Source organism: Micropterus salmoides, unplaced genomic scaffold, assembly GCF_014851395.1.
Source record: "Micropterus salmoides isolate LMB-PRFRI ecotype aquatic unplaced genomic scaffold, ASM1485139v1 Ms_hic_scaffold_7, whole genome shotgun sequence".
NCBI classification, from domain to species: Eukaryota; Metazoa; Chordata; class Actinopteri; order Centrarchiformes; family Centrarchidae; genus Micropterus; species Micropterus salmoides.
This window is the reverse complement of record NW_024044459.1, coordinates 6,343,299-6,367,823: the sequence shown is the minus strand read 5'-3', so window position 1 is coordinate 6,367,823 and position 24,525 is coordinate 6,343,299. Positions and strand designations below refer to the sequence as shown.

At 41.7% G+C, this 24,525-nt stretch overlaps 1 protein-coding gene across 1 annotated transcript; it reads left to right on the top strand.

The window, feature by feature from the left end:
* Positions 1-1,281: 1,281 nt before the first annotated feature.
* On the top strand, positions 1,282-23,551 carry bicdl1 (BICD family like cargo adaptor 1). Its single transcript, XM_038703459.1, has 10 exons — positions 1,282-2,111; positions 3,291-3,506; positions 9,442-9,558; positions 11,672-11,818; positions 12,011-12,190; positions 12,289-12,507; positions 14,248-14,391; positions 15,060-15,190; positions 16,202-16,322; positions 18,378-23,551. The coding sequence occupies exons 1-10, from the start codon at positions 1,722-1,724 to the stop codon at positions 18,552-18,554; spliced, it is 1,842 nt and encodes a 613-aa protein (XP_038559387.1). The 5' UTR covers positions 1,282-1,721; the 3' UTR covers positions 18,555-23,551.
* Positions 23,552-24,525: the final 974 nt, after the last annotated feature.

Sequence of the window (24,525 nt, the reverse complement as noted above, 5' to 3'; positions counted from 1 at the left end):
ATATTATCATTGGATTATTATTTCTGATTAATTACCTTGTAAACAATCGGAACCAGAGTTATTGGGCAATTATGTGTAACCTTACACACACAACAAATTTGATTCTGGTCAAGTACATTTCAATGTTGAAGCTGGTAATGGTAGAACAAATTTTAATTACTTTACATACCATGGTGTTAGTTTTATCTATTTTATCTATAAGAGTTTATTCAAAAATCATTCATCATAAAATCCTAATTTGGGAGCTGTATCTGTCACATAAAATGTTTGAGTAATACGTACAATATGTACTACTGAAATGTTATGAAGTCAGCATGGAAATACTCATGTTGGCTAATTTACCTCGAATTTGTACTGTATTTCAGTAGACCAGTGACTTTCCACCACTGGGAATATATAGCCTAACGTTACTTTATTAGGAAGACAAAAAGTAGCTTGAAACACACACAATACTATGCTTCAACTAGTTTAAAATGAATGCAGGACACTGTACGTTAGCTGTTTTAACAAACCGGCGAATGACAGACTTGACAGACAATAATACTTTAATGCTACATTATGCTGAGTTTGTGTACGTTTCTGACAACTAACGCCCGCTAGCTTAACGGCTATCATTACATTAGCTAAGGTCTTTAGCAGTTAACTGAGGAACGAGCTAAGCTACCTGACCACCACTGCAGGCCTTCATCAGGAGGTGTAACAGGTAATAATAACTTTACTCATTCCCAAAAAGTAAAATTTTTATTATTAACTTAAAATGGAATTAAATAACATTACTGGCTGTCTGTGTGTTCTGGTCATCTGTCAGGCATGATATGAAACCCTTCTTTCTGAAAAATAAACTGATAGTTAGCCCACATAGAGTGAAAACAACAAGTGTCAAATAGTGTTTTTTTTGTATGGGTAACGTTAAAGTTAGTCATAATAATAGTATTGTTTCCTTTAACATGTTATTGTTATCATAGTTAAGCAATTATATTCATATATTTTAGGTGTTAACATGTAAATTCACGGGGTTTTCCAAACATCACAGTTTGCTCTTGCTTTACCATTTCTGAGGATGGCTGGTGCATCACTTCTCGCATCATTCTGGTCTTGTGTTTTCTCTTCACGTGCTCATTTGCTGGATGTCACAGATGTGTGTGAGAAGCACCAAAATATGGCGCTATCATTTTCAGCCAATGGGTTGGCCGTTTGTAACAGGTTGCAGCTGGCGTCACTGCCGTGGCGGGGACGCGCATTCAAGACGGAAAAGAGGTTGAGAAGGCATCGGGATCGCGCTCATCTGTTTGGCTGGCAAATGCCTCCGGTGTAACAAGCCCATCATTATGGGAGACTCAGGACCCCAAGACTGGATGGAGCCTGACCGACCGACCGCTGCCCTGAGCTCATCGAGGCGCTTTATACCGGGATAAAAACATTTCGTGTGTATATACAATAATAAACAGCCTGCCAGTGAGCTGCAGAGGAGGCGGTGTTTGCTGGAATTCAATCAGAGCCAGACTCGCGGCTGGTAGGTTAACGAGGAAAGAGGGACGTGAGGAAACTGGAAAGTCAGCAGTTTGCGATCTAACTGGATCCAGCTCGGAATTGGGAGAATGATGGACGAATTGTCGATTACAAACCGGTCCGGTCAGCCCAACCCTGTCAGAGCAGGGTGGGTTCATCCGGAGTGAAATCAGTCGGCTCTTATCTGTTGGCTTCTCCGCCGCCGGGCGGCGATGTCCGCTTTCTGCCTAGACCTGCAGACGTCTGCCGTGGTTTCAGCACCACTGGAGCTGGACAGCGACTGCATGGAGCCCCGGACCAGCCCCGCTGCTCACGAGCCCGGCGGCTTTCAGGGTCACCCGGGGCACGCCGGCTCCGGAGGCCTCGGCATGGCCTTGGAGGAGGAACTGGCCATGCTTACCGGGGAGCGCGACGACGAGGAGGGACTGGCGGACCTAGGGACGCCTGCGGTGGGGCATAACGCAGACTTGCTATCGCTCGTCCGTCAAAAGGAAAAAGACTTGGTTTTAGCTGCTAAACTCGGCAAAGCGCTGCTGGAGAGAAACCAAGACTTGACGAAGCAATATGAGAAAATGCACAAAGATCTCAACGAGAAATTAGAGGTAAACTAAGACAAGAAAATGTTATTTAATGAAGTTTTAATGCTGAACGAACCGTCATTGTTTGTCCTGAAAAAGCTATAATGCTATAGTCAGGTGTAGGCCTTCGCAATGTAAACAAACTCAAGAGGATCATAAAAAATGCTGCCAGCAGAGCTCCACATTCAAGCTACCAAATAAAGAGGGCACATACTTAATGTGTTATAACCCGGGAACTAGTTACATAGAGCTGCTGATCATTCTGATTTAAAGAAAAAGTCAACTACACTGTCTCTGCCATGACAGTGACCAACACCCAAGCTAAAAGAAGGTGTAGAACAGTCTGTGAGTTATTTCACACATCATGTTTACAATGGATGTGGTACAGCTGAGCTTTACGTTCTTGTTGTTTTTAAAAATCCTTCACACAAGCCAACACGTGGCCCGAGAAAAAACAGAAAGACTATAATCCTGTGGCTGTCCAGGGCCTACTGTATCTACTGTACATCTGTTCAGCCCTTTGATCCATATTCATCCCCACATTGCAGCTTAGAGAAATAAGCTGCCTGTTCATATCAAACTCTTCTTGTCATTGATGTTGTTACAGTTCCTGGTATCCTATGCTAATATCGCTTGATGTTGTTTTGTACTGTTGTTTTGGTTCTCTCTGATCACTCCTTTTGTTCAGGCACACACTCTGAGATGAAAATAGGGGCCATCTGATGCCAGCAGCTTCAGCCTTGGACTTAACCATAACAACAACCCCCATACAAACTCTGGCAGCTGCTGGTGGTGCAGTGCATCTGTCCACTGTTCATTGCCATAGAGAACAGAAAATCTATTAGCTGAACTGTCACTCCAGGAGCTAGGGAGACAAGACTTATATATATCTATACCTACTGTACATTTCTGAATTTTGCATAGAATGTAAAAAAGTTAGGAATGGCAATTTCAGCCCTTGAAAAAAAAACTTGATTATGCCTTTATTGTTGGACAGTAACGTTTAGTGGGGGGATCAAGTTCTTATCCTGAATTTTTAAGGACTGAATCGAACTTTCTCAGTTTGTTGAAGCATCAGTCTCTGACTCTGTCACACCGTCAATGATTTCATTGGTACTTCAAAAAATAGGTCAACACTGGACATCAAATCCAAGCAAATGAAGGTTTGACCGTATCACCCTCTCTCCCCTCGTCCCCATGCAGCACTTGGAGCAGGAGAAGCATGAGTTGCGTCGGCGTCTGGAAAGTCGAGAGGGGGAGTGGGAGGGCCGTGTGGCCGAGCTGGAGACGGACGTCCAGCACTTGCAGGGTGAGCTGGAGCGCCACCAAGTCCAGCTGAGAGAGGCTGACAGAGACAAGACCAAGGCCATCAGCGAGCTTTCTGAACAGAACCATAGACTGCTGGAGCAACTCAGTAGGGTGAGGGGCAGCGTCCGTCTGTGTGTGTGTGTGTGTGTGTGTGTGTGTGTGTGTGTGCTTCAGATGCACAGCTTCAGGCGAGTTGAGCCAATCTGCATGGAAGATTTAATTAGTCTGGACTTTGAGTCACTGTGTCACATGGTCTTAATGCTTCTTTAAACATCCTTCCATCCTACCAAGAAACATGCATACGGAAATGCCAGTGTGTGTGTGAGTGTGTAAACACAGTATGTTGTTCTCCCTGCCCTGACCTCAGGGCCACTCAGTCCAGCTCAAGTCTGCCTGGCTGACATGGCATAAGTGAAGATTCATCATCCCTCAGGGGGGATTTACCTCCATTCAGCCTGTCTCTCTCTAACTTCACCAGAATTATGCTAACTCATCAATATAAAAGTGGAGCTTCCGGGTCTTATGTTTAATAATTTAGTATGATTGGACTGCACCCTTATGCAATAGCACTCTGCATATTGACAGGTAATGTGAGTGCAGTTATTATGACAGGCAGAGTAGAAAAGGTCCCATATGAAACATTCAGGTAGACAGACTGATTGATGGACAGACAAAGATAAGATAAATACATACATATAGCAGCGCTAAGGGTTGGCATGAGGACTTGAGGGTATATCCTTGTTGATGTGATGTACTGTGCACGGGGAGAAATGCAGCCTGGCAGATTGATAGAGTTGAGAGCGCTTGTGTTTGTAGCTTCAGTTGATTAATCCCTGCTAAAGAGCTCAGTACAACACCTCATTCTGCTCCATCTACATCCAGACATCCCGTTTCTTCAATGGTGGCTTCATTTCCACACTAGGAAAAATAACATGCTTTGTCACTACATATTATGTTACATTCATCAAATCTGAAACGCTATATCACAAAAACACACCATACAACCAATTTAGTACAGTGAACTTGCTTTCCAAGAACAGGACTATGTCCAAGGGCTGCCTAACCTGTCAGAGGGATATACAGTATAAACACCTGTAAGACCATTATAACAACTCGAGGGCCATAAACAGAGGCATCAGAGTGTTGTCAGCTGACAGTTAGGCTGGCAGTGGGTGCCCCAGAGCTGTGTATACAAGGGCTGACAAGCCTGTGCAGGTGTTTTGATAACCCCGTCAGCACTGCTGTTGGTGGCGACGCTCACACTTATGTGTGATGTTTCTTTTCCTGGGAGAAGATATGATCACCTGCCAGGTACACTCTGCTCAGGGAGGAGTAGGCTCTGTGCGGTTGATTTTAACGCCCAGCCCTCTGCTGTTCAGAGCAGCTCTCCTACTCATCTTATTAAATCGACCCCCTGCTCCATCGTGCCCCAAAACCATCATCACATTACATTCAAGGACTGTTCTGGACTGGTCTGTCACTATGGATCTAAGCAAAGAGCAGACACTTAGCTTAATTAAACTGCATTTAATTTAATTGAAACTCGGGTGTGGGGATCTATAAAGACACATTCTGTGGAAGTGGTCTATATTGTGTGGTTTTTTTGGGGGGGGGGGTCATGTCTAGAGGACTAGAAGTGACTCAGTGAAATTTATGAGACCTAATTGACTCTATCGATCCAGATTGATTTAGTGAATTGGGCAGACAGAGGGAGACCTGCTGGGTAATAGAATAAATGAGGTAAGCCACGGTGCTCGCTTTCTCTCCCATGTTATCCTTCTTTTTCTCTGTCTGTCTCGCTTTCTTCTCTTTCTCTATCTCTCTCTCTCTGTCTGTGCTCATTACTTAGCAATTGGCTGTGACTAAGTAATGTTAACTGTTTACAGCTCTGACTGAATGGAGGGAATTTAAAACTACCCTGAGGAAACCCTGCTGTAGTGAGGCCACTGGAGGCCTGCAATTTTCATCTGCCCTCCCTGTTTCTCATAGTAGTTAACTCTTTAACCAGTATAGTCTTATTATGATGTAAAACTAAAATTATGCACATGTTCCTATGCACTGCCTGAATGAGCCTGTTATTGCAGTCCTTTGGTGTGCATGCTGGAAATTACATGTCACTGGACAATAAATACATCTATTGAGGACCAGGCTCCTAATTTACAGAGCAACCACGTCCACAGCCGCTGGGTTTATGACATTATACAAACAAGAGGAGGACGAATAGTGACTTATTTATCAATGAACAAACAAATAGATAAATACTTTAATGAATAAATCATCAGAGATTAATAGTACTACACACCAAAAAAGCTCAAATAAGTAGATTTATAGAAATAAATGTTTTTATTTATTAATTAATAGGTGTGTTTTTTGTTATTTCTAAAGCAAAACTTGTAGCAAAAGATTAAATTTATAAAACAGTGTACTGCCTCCTAACAACCCAGGAATCCTTCAACTGCGTGCAGTGGGATGACCTTCAGAAGGCAGGGCACTCCATAGGAAGTGATGTAAATCATGAGGTAAGACTGAGGGGATTAGGCTTTAATCCGTGCTAATAGCCTTGCCATATGCATTCAGTCAGGGACCAAAACAACTCCAGTCCATACTCTACTTAATTAATAACAGCAGGTAACTTAGATATTTGGGCAAAGACGATCTATAAATTGAGTCTCCAGCTGTGTCGTCACATTTTATCCCGGGCTGACACAAATACCTGCTGTGGCTATTGCTCTTTGTGTGTGCATCTGTGCATGAATTTTCCAATACTTGGTCATAAAACTATACATTATATTCAATACACCCAGAGAAAATGGGTTCCCATTGATCCAGGACTGGAGCCTAGGAGGTGTGTGTTGCTCTGTGTGGGTCTTGAGTGTGAGAACAGCCAATCGTCTCAGGCCTAATCTGATCAGTGAACCAGCAGGAAGGAGACCTTTCCTAATTACATTACCACACATGCTCAGAGAAGGCTGGGGATGCACTGACTCCAGCATAAGTGTCTGCATTTTTTATGGTCATAGTCGATTCTACTTCCCTCAACCTCTAGAATTTACTTAATTAAACGTTGACGGCAGCCTCCGGTGACTCATCAAAGTTGTTTATTTGAGGCTATAGAGGAGGAGTAATTCCATTTTTTGTCTTGTCATTTACAGTAATTTAGCAAACAAGGTGTAATGTGAACTTTTCAGTACAGTGTGTCCACATCACACACAGAATTCAGTTTCACTCCTCCTTGTACAATCCTCTAGCTGTGTTGAACACGGAACTCTGGGCATCTGTCCAGCCATCAGCTTTGATCACATCCGGTCGACGGAGCACATAACGTCTGCCTCTCATCAGCCAAAGGTGGCTGTTGCTCTCAGGATCAGCTCTCTGATTGGCACGTAATGCCACTCTAGAGTATTTGTTATGCAACCGTTTGAACCTGGGGTTGCCCATCCTCCATAAGTCTAGACAAGGCGAGCACTCTGTGAAAGTGACTAAGGAAAATACCAGAAGCACCGAGACCACAAGTCGCAGCTCCACCAATCCCACTTCTCGCCGGTTGCTATGACAACCAGAGTGACATGCAAATTGAAACACAATGTGTTGTTACCATGGGAATGTGCTCTCTACAGAATGGCACAAGGAGACAGATAGCTTGATGCTAATTTGATGCTAGGTTGCACCACTAAAGACCAGTGATTCACCTGCGGTCACATCTGCTACAGCTGTTCCACAGCCATACACAGCCTGCAGCTGAACCGACAGGAGGGATAGCTGCTTTTCAAGCCCTCCTCTGGAGAGTGAATATACAGTATTTGCTGTCTGAAACTAAAGGAACGTGTCTCTCAGTTGAGCCCTACTTTGCTGCCCTGGATTCTGTCGCAGCAGTCTAATTTGCCCCCGTTTGTCCTGTCGTGCTGATAATGCTTGATCTGGGATCTGAGGAATTTATGTGCAGATTAAGTGAGTATCTGCAAATCAGACAGTCCGCTGTCAACTCGACACGAGCTCAATCTGTCAGCGTATTGGGCCAGTGGGTCGGATGTCACGTTACTGTTGTGACCTGCCGCTGTACTGGCCTCCACTGACCGCACATCTGTTTCCCACACAGAAAAGACAGGATCATGCAGCCGTCACAAAAACATCCCCACTTTCTTTTAAAAATATTTCCTTTAACTCTTAAAACAACTTTTTTCTCAAATACTTTTCCTGAACAACATTTGCTTGTTTCCTTGTTTTCCCAGACCACGTGTCACCTGTCCTGTCCTGACCAGTCCTGAAAGCTCATGCATTTCTCAGCTCTGAGTATGATACATAGAGCAGTGATACCTTTCTCTTAGCATTTAAAACCTGCTTTGAGTAGCAGGTGTACAAAGAGTTGCCACAACATTTTTCCATATACATCTGCCGTATGTGTATATATATTTTATGTACAGTTAGTTGTCCATTCACTCAGTGTAAACCATTATCATTAAGCCTCGTGAATGAAAGCTTAACTCACACTTTTTGAATTGTTTTGAATGTGATGTTGATCCATCTAAGCTGTATCATAATTACACTAATTAGTAGAAGTTATATAGTAATAGTTATATTGCAGTCATTATTTAATCCAGGTCTAATGGGTGTACAGTGAAGAGGGTCAATAGAAGAGATTACATTTTTTCTTGAACAACATTGTACTGGGAGGTGGGGTGATTAATAATTTTTTTGTCATTTAAAAAAACTTTAACTGCCAGTGTATTTTGGCATTTATTCGTATATTGACATTTCTTAATTCCAGTTTGACCACACTGCTATTGTAAAAAATCACAGGTTTATAACAGAGTAGTCACGGGGCTTCCAGAGTGCTGCAGTTAGTTACTGTTCAGAGTGGAGCCCAGACAGATAGAGCTGAAGCAGAGCCATTTTGGCAGCTTGTCACAAACTACAACCAGTGTTATTTAAGGCCAGAACTGAAGTGAGCAAATGCATCCACACAACCAGCTGTTGAGCTTCCTCCTGTAGCTCTGTGAGCTTCTTGAGAAGCTGCAGCAGTGTGTAGTGCCACCTAGAGGCTGTACTTCAGCTTGACATAAATCATCTAAATTTTCAGGCAGCACACAGTGATTGAAAGACAAACAATTTATAATATAATTTGAAGTCAAACATGCGCGGTGATTCCCTTAGAGTTGAGGACTGCTTGCCACAGTCATTAAAATGGAATTTGTGTCCAGTGTGAAGTTCAGTTGCTCTCTTTCTTACTGTGCTTTTGATGTATTAAGTAAATGTTTAGGCTCCCCAGTGAGCTGTAAAAAGTGAGTGGTTTTTAGGATTTTTCTGTTGCCATAGCAGTGGTGATAATGCAAATGGTAGCTTCCTGAGTGCAGCTCTATGCTAATGAAGCTCAGTCAGGCTCTGTGTGGCCTGATCCCACCTGTCCAATAAGCTGAACTGATGCACTGAGTCTGCTGCTGGGCTGGATTGCACAAATACTGAGCAGTGGACTATGTGAGGCTTTTAAAAAGGCCGTGACATTTGGGTAAAATTGGGCTTTCAGAGGAACAGCTAAAAAATGGACTGTTTTCAAGAAGAGACTGGGGAGGGCTGATTTACGGCTAACAGTATGTCAGTAACACTGAGTGTATAGTGATCATTAGTGTGTTTGTGCATGTCTGTGTGTGTGTGTGTGTGTATCAGACTCTAGTGAGTCACCTCAGTATCTTAGAAAGAGAACACAGACTTAAGAGCTGCTGTGAAAGCTTTCTAATTTAACTAAGCAGCTAATGTAACACTTTAACACAGTGCTGTTACGACAACATTACCGTGAACAATAATTAAAGGCGAGTGATCGGTTTTACACATCAAAGTTTACAGCTCTATTGAAATATGTGGAAAAAAATTGTATGAACCCTTTAGTGGCTCCAGAGGGACCTGCAGGAAGTCTGATAAGTAACTTGAGTCAGTGTCAATTGGGGTTGAGGACTTGAGATGAAATGAGAATAATCTGGAGTTGTGGAGTTAAAAAGAAGTGAGTTTACCAGACTTTCATAGCCCAGTCCTGTCTGTCTGTCTCCATCCACAGGCTGCAGAGGTGGAGAGGCAGCTGTCCACTCAGGTCCATTCATTACGGGACGACTTCAGGGAGAAGAGTATGTCCACAAGCCAGCACATGACGCGACTGGAGAATCTACAGGCGGAGGTGAGCTGCTATCAGTACCATGTTACCATTATACTTGTACAGTTGATTAAATTGTACCTTTGAGTACAGAGTATTTCTGAGTACTGAGTGCACACAGCTTGAGCAGTCACTTGGTTAGGGCCCAAAGTGACAGCAGATCTCATGTGAAGTTCAAGTGAGATTCTCACTGCTCTTGGGATCTGCAGAACTAACACATTCTTTCTGGTACAAATAAATAGTTGAATTCAGTAGCAATAAAACTCACCCTTGTTCAACACTCAGGATATCTGATGCAATAGTCTTACTTGCTGTGGTATGACCAGTACTGGCATTAACAAGGCAGTTAGCTTATTTATGAATCTTCTATACTTGTGTTTGTGTTATATTACGTTTTAGCATGTTACAGATAATCATTCCAGTGGTAAAACAAGATGTAAACATACCTCATTGGGAGACATTGCATTCCACTCACTCTCAGTCAGGTCGCGAGATGATGTCTTTGAAACAGTTGACTCAAGAGAATATTAGGAAATAAAGGAACATTCAGTGTCCCATTATCGTGCAGTTACCACTTATGGGCACAATGATTGCTGTTCGGCAAAAGTTACATAGTCGCTGGTGAAAATAAGTGGAATACAATTCCTTTTAAAGGCAAACTGGTTTCAAAAGATTTCCTAATTTTCAGATTGGGATGGTGTTCATCTTTCACCCACCATGCTAATAGCATTCATAAGAACTGTTTGTTCTGTCACAGCAGTTGTGGAATTTCTCTCAAACTTTATCTTTTGCTCTCTTTCGGTAATCTTCATCTTTATTTCCGTTCCTCCTTCCCTCATCCTCCTTCCCTCCTGGTTGGAGCAGCAAGGGCTAGAAGTGAGTGGTTACCGAACGCTGTCTGCCGACCAGACTGCATGCTGCATGTGATGCCTTGTGAAATAACAGAAACAAGGATTGCACCATTTTTTACTTTGATTTCGCAATTGCTACTTATTTGTCCAATTAAATCAGCTGATAATAGAGCAAAGTGCTTTTATTTCATAGGGTTGATTATTCATGCTAAATGAAAGACAGACTCTTGTTCTTGACCTTATATAATCATAATACCATTGCATTTTACATTAAATGTCTCACTGTACTGTTATAGTGTAACCTCAGATCTAATGTTGTCACCTAAAGTAAAATGGAATAGATATATTTCTATATAAAAAATCCATATTCGACATGTTCTTATGGCAATCCCTGTTTCCCAAGATCAAAAGATGAAAAACATGCTTAGTTTTTGGAGCATGAGATGTGTTGTGATGTCAGTCGTGTCATGTATGATGAACAAAGGTACTGATAGAACATAACGACAATTCAGATTTCCCTGTAGCTTCTCTTCAAAGCCAGGCAGAAAACACCCAGACTGCAGAGCCTGCGCTATAATTGGGAGAAAAGGCTACTGCTCTATATTTAGCTGAGATACCGCAATGTCTGGGTGCTCCCACTTTTCCAACGCTTTGCATTTGTATGGCATGAGCTGATGACTAATGGCTTTTTGCCCTATTTGCGTGAAGACAGAGACTGTGGCAGCACAAAAATATCCACAACCTGGCAATGTAGATGCTCATGTGGTAGTGAAAACAACAGATCCACATGTAAGCTGGTAACTGAAGTAGGTTAGCAGATGTAGGTCAAAAGCAGGAGGGATAAAAATGAACTGATGTTTGTTTAATGGGGAAAGCTGCTCAAGCAGCTACCATGGAAAACAATTCATGAGGAATATGTGGTGTTGCTGCAATGCTTGACTTCAGTAGAAGGCCGTTCCACATGCATGGTAAGGAGTACGCTGATATCAAGCTTGGTAGAGATGCTAACTTAACACCAAGACATTCTTGTAGACGAGGGTGGCAACTTACGCCTACACCGGTGCTAGGCAACATACATTCTTAAGGCCAGTGGGAGTACTTTTTAATCTTGTGTAAGAGCCCAGCTTGCCTCAGAGTCAGAAAAAAAACAAAATGTAGCCTTTAATCAGGTCCATTGCTTCCCATCTGTCCGCTATTCACCAGGAAATCTAAAGAATCCTCAGTTTCTCCAATTAATGCCTATTTCCCGCAGCGCAGCAACTAACTGGTGCTGTTTGACATGTTAGATTAAGATGCTGTCGGAGAGGAAGATGGAGCTGGAACGCCGGGTGCACGCCATGCTGGAGGAGAACGAGCTGCTGCAGAATACGGTGGACGACCTCAGAGAGAGGACGCTGGTGTTTGAGAGGCAGTGTCACGAGAAGGACCTACAGGTACAGACACATAAATTTCGGACTTTTAGATCTCAAATCTTTGAGGAATACTACTACTACTTGAGTTGCTTCTTCAGAGCTGTTTTTCAGTATACACAAAACAATTTGTCCTTTTTAATTACCTGACCCGTCAGACCTCTACAGGTACTTTGCACTGTTAAGTCCCAGTTTTGCCTCCTCTGTTCTGTCAAGTTGCGGCAGAGCCAGCTGGAGCTCCAGGAGGTTCAGATGTCTCACAGGCAGCTGACTGCTCGGCTGGAGGAGTTGACGGAGGAGCACAGCCTCCAAAGCCTCACCCCGCACCCGTCTAGCCTGCTGTGTGAGATAGAACAAAGCATGGAGCAGGAGGAGCAGGAGCAGGAGAGAGAGCAGGTAGTTACAGTAGGATTGCATTTCATTGCAACAGCCGCTAAAATGACTTTAAATGACTATGCTTTTCTAAAAACTCTTCCCCCTGCTTGTCTGTTTAGCTCCGTCTTCAGCTATGGGAGGCCTACTGTGAAGTTCGATCGCTCTGTTCCCATCTACGGGGAAACGATGTCACAGACTCGGCGCTGTCCACTGACTCTTCCATGGACGAGTCCTCGGAGACGTCCTCAGCCAAGGATGTGCCTACTGGGAGCCTCCACACCAGCCTGCTAGAGCTAAGGAGGCTAACACAGAATCTCCTGGATGGTAACGAGTCCACGGTAATGAACAACACACTGGCAAGTAGTCAGCACTGTCAAAATAGTGTCTATATAAAAAAAATTAGGTCATCTGTAATTTCAGGGCTTTAGTAATTTTCTAATAATTTAGCTGGAAAAAAACTGTCATTTCTCATTATTAGAGGAAATAGAGAATAGTCTAAGACACTATAGTAAACCCCCACTCTTTTATTTTTTGTTTTTAAGAAAGCACTAGTAAATTATATAGTATTACCATATTCTGGTTTTGTAAAGAAATACTGGTAAACTGAACACATATCGCAGTTGGCTTGTCTCTGTTCGCCTGCTTGTTTTCGGTGTTTCCTGCAGCTAGTAAAATGATTCATAATGTAGACACAGTAAGCCCCTTACACAACTAAAGTCTATCAAGACCTAACACTGTTGCATGAATCACTTATCTAAAGTAGTCTCTGACCTGAGATCTTGTGGCTCCAGCTGCCCCGCCTGCTGTCTCTGCTCAACAGCAGTTACTATTTAGTCGTTTGTCTCTGGGCACTTTGCATTAAATGAGTAAGTCAGTTACTTTGGTGTATGTATCACCAAACCATGACTATCAAGAATCATACATCAATGACAGCTTAATAACTACAATAGTGAAGAGAAATGTGTAAGAACTGCTAACTCAGGATTAGTTGGTTAGCCAGCAATGTTGGTCATTTACTATACAAAACTCTCATTCTCCACATGTAGCAATAGTTCTTAAAAAAAAGTGCCTTATGTCCACCCCCTTCATTTTAGTGCTGTGAAATTTGTTGACTAATAAGGGCAAAGCACAACGAGTTAGCTCTAGTTGGATTGTTTAGATGCATTATAATATTTTAAAGGGGTGGTATTATGCTTATTTTCAGGTTCAAAATCCTATTTAGTGGTTGTACAAAAACAGGTTTACATGGTTTCATTTTCAAAAAACACCAAATTTTTTTCATACTGCACATTGCTGCCGCTCCTCTTTCACCCTGTGTTGAAGGCTTCGTTTTAGCTATGGTGTGATACATCTTGTCTCTAAATGATCTTTGGGAAGCGGCTGGACTACAAATGAGCTGTTTTGAGGTAGTTCAGAGCAGAGCTTTCTGTGGGAGATGGGAACTCCCTTTGGGCTGGACTTTGTGCTTTTTCACTTTGCAAAGCTGTTACATGCACAAAAAAGATATATAACACAATAAAGGAGAGGGGAAAAGCCAAAAAGCAGAATACCACCACCTTTAACTACATTATCACTATATTAACCACTGGTGCTGAAGTCAGTTATAGTGATGCTAATGATGTAACTTGAGCTATAGCTATATACGTAATTTCTGAATCTCACAATAATGACCAGATTTTTTATAATCAGTTGTTAACTTCCAGATGAACTTCCTTGAAAGAACTGCTTAAATCCCAATGACAGGAAATGCAAGTTAACCACACCAAATATTTATTACTGGAATCTTCATTCTTCACATTTTACATTTTTGTACATTCAGCTGACCTGCTGTGCACTGACTGGAAGACTCTAAAGGTTAGAGAGCAATTACTTGCAATTGATTCATTTTCCATTTTAGTAATAGGAAATCACATAATCTTCTCCTGGAACCTTACTAAGAATTGACAACCAATTTAATACTGTGACGGGATAGAGGCTCTGCGGGCCTATTTTACAATGAAGTGTCAAACTAGGTGGTAACAGCACATATGCGAACAGTGAGTGTGTGTTGTGAAGTGGTGTTTGTTGTGTGTTGAAAGGGCTCGCGGCGCAGTGATGAGGAGGCTCTGGAGGAGCAGGTGAGGAAGCTGGGAGAGGAGCTGAGGGACGTCAGAGAGCTGTACGAAGCCGAGCAGGACAAAACACGCAGCAATGAGGAGGAGGTGCTACAGCTGCACAATCAGGTACTGGTGCCTGTAACATAACTGCACTTTGGCTCACACATACACATGCTATGTATGTGCACGTCAGTGAAACATACAGGAAGAGGTCAGGAGCACAACGCAGAAATTTCACACCAAGGCTGTGGTGCTGTGCATGTGAAAAGTGTCAGACAGCCCTCACCAGTCTTGAGTGGAATAACATCGCATTAATTGTATCTAAGAATAACATTAACATGACCTTGTGATGCAGATGTAGCTCTCCAATGTAGTCCTATTAACATTTGTAACATAGGACATTGTTTCAACCTTGTTCTCTTTCTGCCAGGAGAGTTTACTCTGTACCGTGTGTCTAAAATGCTAACATACACGATTGACACAAAATAAACTACACGTACACACGGGTCAGTTTTTCTCCTGAATAAGTGGGTCAACTAAAATCAGCCTCACACATAAGCACCCCTCTTTATAATGTTAACATTTAGGGACAGGTGAGTAGGACTGGAGGGAGAAAGGGGAAGTGAGTATACAGGGCCCTCATGTGAGGAGGGCCCATAAAGATATTAGAATGAATAGCTGTAGATGTGGGGAGGGGCCCAAAGGGAATCCTTATGTACAGGGTAGAGATGTTAGATGCAACCTTGAATTTCTGAGGCCTGCGTCTCACACATGTTGTCCCATGTGACCTGCAGATGGCGCTGCTCTCTGTAGAGATGTGCTCTCTCCGGGAGGAGAATGAGCGGATGCAGACGATGGCTGAAATCCGAGAGCCGAGCGAGCAGCTCCAGAGTGCTATCAGAGACAGAGACGACGCCATAGCCAAGTAGGATCACAAATGCAAATATGCACAATCTTTCTTTGTCAATATAATGTCAGGTTTAAGGGATAATTCCAGTATGGTTCTTGTTTTTATAGTTTTGGCAATTATTCCTATTAGTAATATCACAACATTGTACTCAAGAAGTGAATTGCTGAGATCTGGCGATAAACTTAAACTTACCCAAACTGTCCAAGTTGTTGTAAACATTCATCACAGTTTACAGTTCACCTTGCTGTACATTGCAAATAGTTTCCTGTGCAATGTACGCCTGGGTTCAAATCCCGCCAAGGGCCCTTTGCTGCATTTCATCCTCTCCCCTGCCTTACTTGTCTCTCTACATTGTGACTGTCAGCAGAACTGCAAAAGCATATCTTTAAAGAAAATGTAAGAAAAAAAAGAAAAGAAAGAACTTTCTTGAGCATAATGTTATTATAACTACGAGATAATGACCCAAGTTGTAATGAACTAAAATGTTTGAACTTTTTTATTACTTCCACACAGGAATTAGATAGACACAGATTATAGATGTTGTCATTCTCTGCTCTTGCTTAGAGGAATAGCTTTACTGGGATCGTTTTTTGGGAAATACGCTTATTTCTTATCTTATTTCCTTTCTTGCTGAGAGTTAGCTGTAAAATATATTCAATTCAATTCAATTCAATTTTATTTATATAGCGCCACAGTTATCTCACAGCACTTTTCATAAAAGAGCAGGTCTAGACCGTACTCTGTGATGTTATTAAATAACATTTTATATCTTTTTTGTTAAATCCGTACAAAAACTAAATCGTAGACGTAGTCGTAGCTTTACGGAAGGCTATGTGCTGGACAATTTCTTGCTTAGAGCAGTGACTTCCTCGAGTGTTGTTATCACCTGACCTTTGGACAGAGGCAGGCTGCCTCCAGTCTTTATGCAAAGCTAAGCTAATCAGCTGCTGACTGTTAGCCCTACAGTAAATTCAGTAAAAGAAATTGAAGAATCCTCACTAGACACTCTGTCTGTGTGTCTTGCAGGAAGAAAGCGGTGGAGATGGAGCTGGCTAAATGTAAAATAGACATAATGTCTCTGAATAGCCAGCTCCTAGACGCCATCCAGCAGAAACTCAACCTGTCGCAGCAGCTGGAGGCTTGGCAGGTGGGTGATAGGTCACAAGCAATATATTAATAAATGCCTAATAGTCTTTTTGTAGTATTTTGGCAGCTAAGGTTGTTACATAAATAAAGCTGTACGATACATGTTGTGTCTGGATGAATTTTGGCAAAACTAATGAAATGACACTTGAATGAAACTTATTTTTAACTTGTCTATTTTAACCTGTGCACATACACTAAACCACTCAATTAACTTCTGAGAGTGTGTTGCTCGTCTGTCATGAGTGTCAGTGTGGATATTTAGCCTGAGGACACTATGTGTGTGTGTTTGTATGTGTGTGTATGTGTGTTCCCTCCCTCCCCTCCCTCACCTGTAACCAGCAGCTCTTTCCTCTCTCTTCTCCCTGCCCACAGTTTGCCTCCTCAGGGCTCTTTACTGTTTGGCTCTTGTGGTTTCTGATCTAGTGGCCTTTCTCAGCTCCCGTACCACCCTTTCTCTCCTGTGGTACCCCCCCCCCCCTCCTGCCTTAGAGGTGAGCCCGAGCTGCACCATCTCGCCGTTTCACCCTGCACTAACCCGACTACGCCATGCCGAGTCATTCCATGCCACGGTTAACAGACTCAGGAGAGACACTCCTCTCTGAAACCATTCACCACCACAGAGAACCATCCAAACCTCCACTCTCTCTCTCCACCTGCCTCTGCCTCTGTCTCCTCTCTCCATACACCTGTATCCCCTATTGGAATGTTTTTATGAGATTGATCCACTGGTCAGCTTACCTGTTAAGAGATGCAAATGCAGACAGACTAACCTTTTACTAATAAAAAGTATCTGTTTACAGACTAACAACTAGTTTTCCCATCACGATTGTTGCCATCTTGATATAGAAGCTTGTCAGAGCCCCCTGGTGGCTTTATCACTTAGGAACTACTAATAACAAACCTGGCAACTTTTGCCATTCATTTATTAAGTCAAAGTATTTGGTGCAGTTTAGAATAGTGGTTCACCCTATGTTTAGTTTTTTTTTTTCTCAGACTTTGCACTAATGTTTGTATTTCGTTCTGAATTACTGAATAATTTTACCTCTTCAGGCCTCTAAAAGCTGCTCAAATACATTAGTTTGAGAGGAAAAATTACCCTTTGGCTACCTCTTCACAACACGTAGATAAATGCCACAAATAAATATTGCCTAATTCCAAGGGGTCACAAGCTGGAAGGTTTGGAAATTACTAATTTAGAATATGATGTCATCTGTGACTTATTGAGCAGCCAAAAGCCATTTTCCTTGAAAAAGATTTGGCTGAAATACCAACCCCCCAACTGTGTTCTGCTCTTATTGAATGCAGCCCCTGGTTATTCAGAACAGTACGTGAATTTTCAGCATATTCAAGGCTGGGTTACCAACCGCGCAAAGCATGCAAGTGACGCAGGCCCCAGAACTCCAGGGACCCTGAAAGCTCCTTGTGCTTGTGCTGGTTTGTGCTTGTGCAAAGCACTGAACCTCAAATTGCTCCCAATGGTCAGGCCAGCACCTTGCATGCTAGCTCACTGCCATCGGCCTGTGAGTGTGTGTTTGAAGGGTTGAATGAGAGGCAAATTATGAAGAGCTTTTGAAGAACAGCGCTAGATAAATGCCGTCCATTTACTTCTAAAGCACAGTATGAAGCAACATCATAAGGGTCAAAATTGCAGTTTTAGATCTTGTGGTTCTTTTGCACAAACTCCTAAGTAAAGGTTTTTAATCAAAATTACCATACTGGAAATCTGAACCAGGTAGTATTACAGTATAGAAAAACTGTATTCATTGTACAGAGAGCGTGTGGACCAAAGGTACAACACTGCACTAGTACGTTAATCTGTCCATTATCGTTTCCTGGTCAATCATATGCTTAACTGCCTTTACTGCTGCAGGTTTTTAAAGGATGTTAGTAAAAAACAATTTAACAGGGATGAAAGGTGATTGGGGTGTCTGTAATCAACACCTAACAGGTAACTTGATCAATGAGTCCGATCCCCCCAGAACTTCCTGAAACACCCCACCATATGCCCCATTTCTCAATGTCTTTCTCTCATTCGCTTCTTTGTCCTCGGCTTTAGGATGATATGCACAGAGTGATTGACCAGCAGCTGATGGACAAGTACCAGGACGAGTGGCGCTCGGCCCCTTCTTCCCTGTCGGGGTCGTCGAGGGCCCACGGCGGTCAGTCCTCCAGGCGAGCTCACCGCATCTCTGACCGGGACAAGAGACTTTTCTCTTTTTTCAAAAAGAGCTGAGCTCCATTGGACTGGCCCTGAGCACAGCAGACAGACAGAGACAGACGAGGCGAGGGAGAAAGAGGGGTGACATCACAGTACGGGGGTAACAACACAGCCAAAGACGGGCAGTCGCACACACTGAGGTTTGGGAGGGGGGGGGTCATTTTGCACTTTATCTGTCCCATTACTCTTCTCCTCGCTGACTAATTGGTGACACTGAGCGATAGAAATGTAAGAATAGGACTTCCCCAGAGGCTTTGCCTTCAGTCCCTCTCAAAGAAAGTTATCGGTCTTACAGAACATGAACAGGGTCACAAAGTTTACCTCCAAAGAGGAAGGTTTCCTTGTAGTGCCTACGACTATCTCTACTAGCCCACTGCCAACTTTGTAGAGAGGGAACACTATGTAACTGTTACTGTATGCATCCCAGTTATCAGGCCAAGGAGTCTGGGGAAAGACATTGCAGGGTTGTGGGAAAAGATGAGGATAGTAAGACAGAGCTGTACGTCAGAATATGATGATCCATCCTCTGGGTGGAGAGCAATGATGCTCAGCCGGACCATATGTGATCTCTCAGGTTTATTCATTTGTTCAGGGGATGTTCAAAACATGAGTCAACAGCTTGATATATCAGGACCATAGTGTGCTATATATCTGACAAAACAAGTGACACAAAGAACGCTCAGTTTCTTATTGACAGCCATGCAGTTTTTTTTTATTTCAGTGAGAATTTACCATTTTTAAAGCCCCAGGCCCGAACTTCCAATAAAAAAGATGAATACTTTTAAAGGGATACTCCAATGATTTAGTCATAAAGTTTTGGGACTCACAATAGATGTATTACAGCTGCATCAAACAATATATGTAATATTTTTATATAAACAATGGAACAGTCCCAGCAGGATTTCGCAGGATTTCAAAGGATTGTTGCGACCTGAAAATGCCTGATTTTGCAGCAGTTGCGATGTTTTGGTGCATTTTTGTGCGATGAAATTGTAGAAATGAGTGAAAACTGCAAAAGTGTGATTTTGAACTTTAGAAATATAGTTGAATCATTAAATGGTCCTTAACCCTTACCCTGCATATTTAAATCAGCTTACCTTGATTCTTTTATCGCTTGCAGTTGACCGCGATGCAGCACCCTCGTCTGGCGTACTCCATGAGTTTCTGCCATTCTCCCTGTATGTTTTGCGGTGGCAAAGAGTTTCCTTTTATGTTCGACCACAATACTTTTGAAAAACAGTTTTCCCCCGCTTTGGTACAGCAGATCTGGATACTTTTTTTCACGGACCTTTGCTGTTTTTGTAGGCAAATATGAGATGTTGGTATCACACATACATCTCTACTGCGTCTTGTAAACAAGGAAGTGAGTTTTTTGACATAGGTCAAATTTGCTGAAAAGTTGCGGTGATTGATCAAAAAAGCAAGTCGCGCTGAATTCACTGGGATTTGTTAAATTTGTGTTAATAGTTCTGATCAAATAACTGTGTGTAATGTGAAAGGGGTCACTCATAGTCTAACCTACAGAAAATTATCCCCTGACTCTGCAGTTCCACTCTTTTAGCCCATAGTTTTGGTTTTACGGCCCACACCTTTCCTGTTTCGGTTCAGTCTCACTGCTCTCTTCAACCCTGTTTTCAGCAGCAAGCAGCTGTCTGATAAACTGTACCTGCTCAGCAACAAACCTTAAAATGACTGCTAATGTTGTACCAACAATATTTAGTTCAATCATCAATCAATCAGTGCAGCTTTAAAAAAAATCAAATTCAAAGCAGCAGAAACTGATACATTGTGACTTTTAGTCTCCAAACCAAGTTCCAAAAACAATGGATCCTACATTTCCCATAATGCAACAAGTGCTCTTTTCATTAGACTCTTCCCGCCATATTCCAGAAGCCCAGTTTGTCACACAGGTTTTCTGTTATATATATGTAGTCTCAAAGCTTAAGTTCAGAGACTTTACAAAGCTCCTCCGATGACTACAAACTTTTATGAGTAAAATCAGTGGAGTTTCCCTTTAAAACTGTACTCATGTTTGTCCCCCAAAAGTAATGGCGCATATCACTATGGTTAAGTTTCATTTACCATAATGAAGTAAAACAGAATCAGCTTGAGCAGGACAAGAGGATCCTTAAATTGAGTGTCACGTCTGTATGAGGCCTTCACTTTCATCTCCAACATCTGAATAAACCTGACTGAAGTTAGTCATATAATTTTTCCACAGTTTGCGTTCAATTTATGAAAACTTTTATTTTTCAAAGAGAAAGGCGCTGTCCAACATTCTCCTCATGATGTCAATCACCTTCCTAGTTGACCAAATTTTCAAAATGTTTACATCAGCATGGGAAGGAGGAAGGACTACGTAGATTGCTCATCAACTCTCCAAGTCACTCAATCCAGCTCCACAATAACCTGTTGAACTTTCTGTCATTAAAAGGCACATCTGTGCAGAAACTCCACTGAACTTCCTCTGCAGTGGTCAACATCTGAGCTACTTTGGTTCAACACCAATAGAAAAGGTCTACCTCCATTCTCATTGCTTCAATACTTCATGGGCACTTTAATTTCTTAGCTGCCGGGCTTCCGTTTTAGGTGACATACAGTATCTGTGACTCCATTGATTATACAGAACATGTTGACCTGAAATCTCTGAGCATCGATGACTTACAGTGTGGCACAGTGATGTCTCATGTCTGTCTGTGTTTGTACTCATGTCTAATGCAACTGTGCAAACCTATGCAGGTGTCTTCTTGTCATCTCAGCTGGTTGTTGGGAAGGATCAACCCAAAGAATGATTTTTATAACAAGTCGAATAGGTTTGGACGAAATCGATATATTTATAAGAAAAAATGCATACCTTTTGAATGAAAATCTTTTTTTAGAGAGAAATATACCCGTACATTGTAATTTCTAGGCAGTTTTTTCATGTGTGTCCTAACCGTGAGCAGGAATTATCACTCATATGTATGTTTATTTGACCGTTTGGGTTTGGCATGCAGTGGAGTTGCCCAGAGATTCATGAGTCCTTCTGAGTTTCACCCAAATAATTCACCTATATGACAAATAATTTAAGAAGCCTCATGAATCTCCAATTAATCCAAGAGTGTCCAACTCTTGATAATACTTCCTGATAAGTCACCCTTTCTAAACAGTTTAAAAACTATAATTAATAGGTTTTTTTAACTGTTAAGAAATAGTTCACTAATGCTTTATAGATATATTCTTCATTAAATCAATTCCTCTGTGACACATCCACCAATGTTTCCTTGAGCAAGATTTAACCCCTAGTTGCTCCAGAGAAGGTGCGACCTCTGACATATATAGCAATTGTAAGTCGCTTTGTCAGGTAAATGGCATATTATTATTATTAATTCTAAGCCATTAATTAGAAAAACCTTTGGGTTGCCAGGTTGTAAAAAATATTTCTGGCTGTTACATCATTGAAGGAGTTGTTAAAGGAGTAGTTAGACATTTTTGGGAATACATTTACTTGCTTTCTAGCATAAAGTAAGGTTACAGCCAGAAAGCGAAATAAAGGTATTCCCAAAAATGTCAAACGATTACTTTAATAGTTTATAAAGGGCATTAAATGTCAAATGCAGTAATAAACATTAATAAATCATTGATAAAGAGTCAAGTTTCTCACTTTCTAATGAACCAACAGCAAAAGTCAGGAAATCATCTGTAAATAATATAAATGTTAATGAGATAAGTTATAGACTGGACAAAAATCTGCACTTGTAAATAAATCGTTAATAAATTCATTTTGGTCCTTTCCCAGGAGGTCAGAGGTCAAACAATGTATTGTATGAGTCTTCCTGATGAGTTAAAGAGCTAAAAAGACAAACCACAAGCCCTTCTGATTGAGGATAAACACCAGCCATAGAGATTTCCGCAACTTGGAAACCCCAAGATTAATTTTTTTTGGTTAACGAGGAAAGCCTCATTGATATTAAGATTCTCTTTTTCACTAGTTTCCCAGATAGGCAGCACTAACCATGAGTAACAGAGAAACGAGGGTGACACAAAAAAATATGTCAGTGTGTTAAGCAGAAAAGTAATGTGATTTCTTCCTAAAAGCAATCAAAATGTCAACTTAAAACAACGCAAAAGGGAATGTATGTAAGCACAAAATTCAAAACAATATGTCATCAAGATTCTAAAACACCTCAAAACATCTACAGCCAGAAGAGAGAACACCAGTTTCTGCAGCAAGAGAGCAAATTTTGCAGTGTTAATTTTAAGAGCATTATGTTCCAGGCATTAGTTAATGATTTATTAACCATTAGTAAAGCCATTAAAAACTCTGTCTAAAGGGTGACTTATTAGAAAGTTCTTTCGCTGCGATCCTGTCTGAAGGGACGTGAGCAGAAACATGTTCCTCTTCCAGGCAGAAATATATGAAAAGTGTGAAAGTGGGTGGATTCTAAAGCGGAACCTTCAGGATCTTTGTGTTTGGAGTTTGGGACTCCCTTCCATTTGCTGATCGACAGATGAGAATCCCAGCTGCCTGCAGCAAGCTTGGATTAAACTCACTCCTACCATGACCAGACACCAATTTGTCCTGCTTCATGTTACATTTTAGTTAGAAAAACTGTAACATATTTGGTTCTGTCCACTTTTTGTCCTAACTCCTGTTTCTGTTTCTTGTTTGACTCTTTGTATTGGTCAAGACTATCGCTGTACTGATTCATTTTCCAATCTGAAGCATTTTTAAAACGCCGTCTGCTGCGTGTTTCTGTGCTAAACATCCTGATGTTGCCGTGGGTCGAGCGTGTGTTGCAGTGACAGACAGACATGCTATTGAGTGTGTTTCCTGTTGCTTGTCTCCGCTTGGTCGGATGTTGTTTTGGAATTTAGTGCTATCGGTGGGCTCATTGTGCTCCGTGTGAGTGCTTCCATTCACCACTTACGGCACTTCAGTTACAGAATGCTTCAAACTATTCAAAATATTTATCATGCAATTTTCTTAGCATTTTGGGGATTTTTTGTACAAATAAATACTTTACAATCTGCTTGTCTCCCCTGACTTGGCCTTTAAATACAGACACTTTCCTTGTGTGGTTCTCACAGTCAGGTGTGTTTTAAATAAGGTGAAGACGCTTCCATCTTTCTTTGAATTATGAGAACACCATCATCTACAGAGAATTAAACAATAGCAGGGAGAAGGGACCTAACAGAAGATTTATAAAATGGAATTTGTGGGATTATATGTGACTACCTGCATGACGAGGGCAAACAGCAGTGAGAAACAACATGAGCAAGCCTATCATGATGTCTTCTTGTCAACTCAGCTGGTTGTTGAGAAGAATCAAGACAAATGATGTTTTTAATAAAAAAGTCAAATAGGTATGGATGAAATCAAAATACTGTATACCTTAGAATGTAGCCATGCTAGTGGTGTGGCACTATGAATGGAAATTTCAGTCAGTGCACTACTTCAACAACTATCAAATAGCTTTGGTACAGAAACACATGGTGACTTGGCGATCCCCCGTCTTTTCCTCCAGCACCAGCAACACCCACTGGATAAATTGCACCTTCATGGTGAATTGCAATAATGTTGGTGATCCTCTGACTTTTCATCTAGCACCTATCATCAGGTCAAAACTTGTCCAAGCATTTGGTTCATGACTAAATACCTTAAAAACTAATGTAGTTCCCATCAGCCTTAGCCGTACATTGTTCTGTGCTAATTAGCAAGTGTTAGCATGCTAACACTCTAAACGAAGGTGAACATGGTAGATGTAACCTGCTACAGCTTGTTAGCATTGTTATTGTGAGCATGTTTGCATGCTGATGTGAACATTTAGCTGTCTTGGTGCAGTCTCACAGAGCTGCCAGCATGTCTGTAGGCTTAAGTCTTGTTTATACCTATGGTTTATGTCCATTTTCAAAGGAATGGCTGCAAGTATCTCTTTCAGTCTCTGCATCTACCAGCCTCAGAGCTGGGTATTCAACCTCAGTACCCTGTGAGTACCTCTTGATT

Excerpts from the sequence above, each read along its gene's own strand:
- bicdl1 (XM_038703459.1), top strand. The coding sequence starts at position 1,722 with ATGTCCGCTTTCTGCCTAGACCTGCAGACGTCTGCCGTGGTTTCAGCA. Across the intron at positions 2,112-3,290 it reads ATCTCAACGAGAAATTAGAG|CACTTGGAGCAGGAGAAGCA; the intron begins GTAAACTAAGAC and ends GTCCCCATGCAG. Across the intron at positions 14,392-15,059 it reads TGCTACAGCTGCACAATCAG|ATGGCGCTGCTCTCTGTAGA; the intron begins GTACTGGTGCCT and ends TGTGACCTGCAG.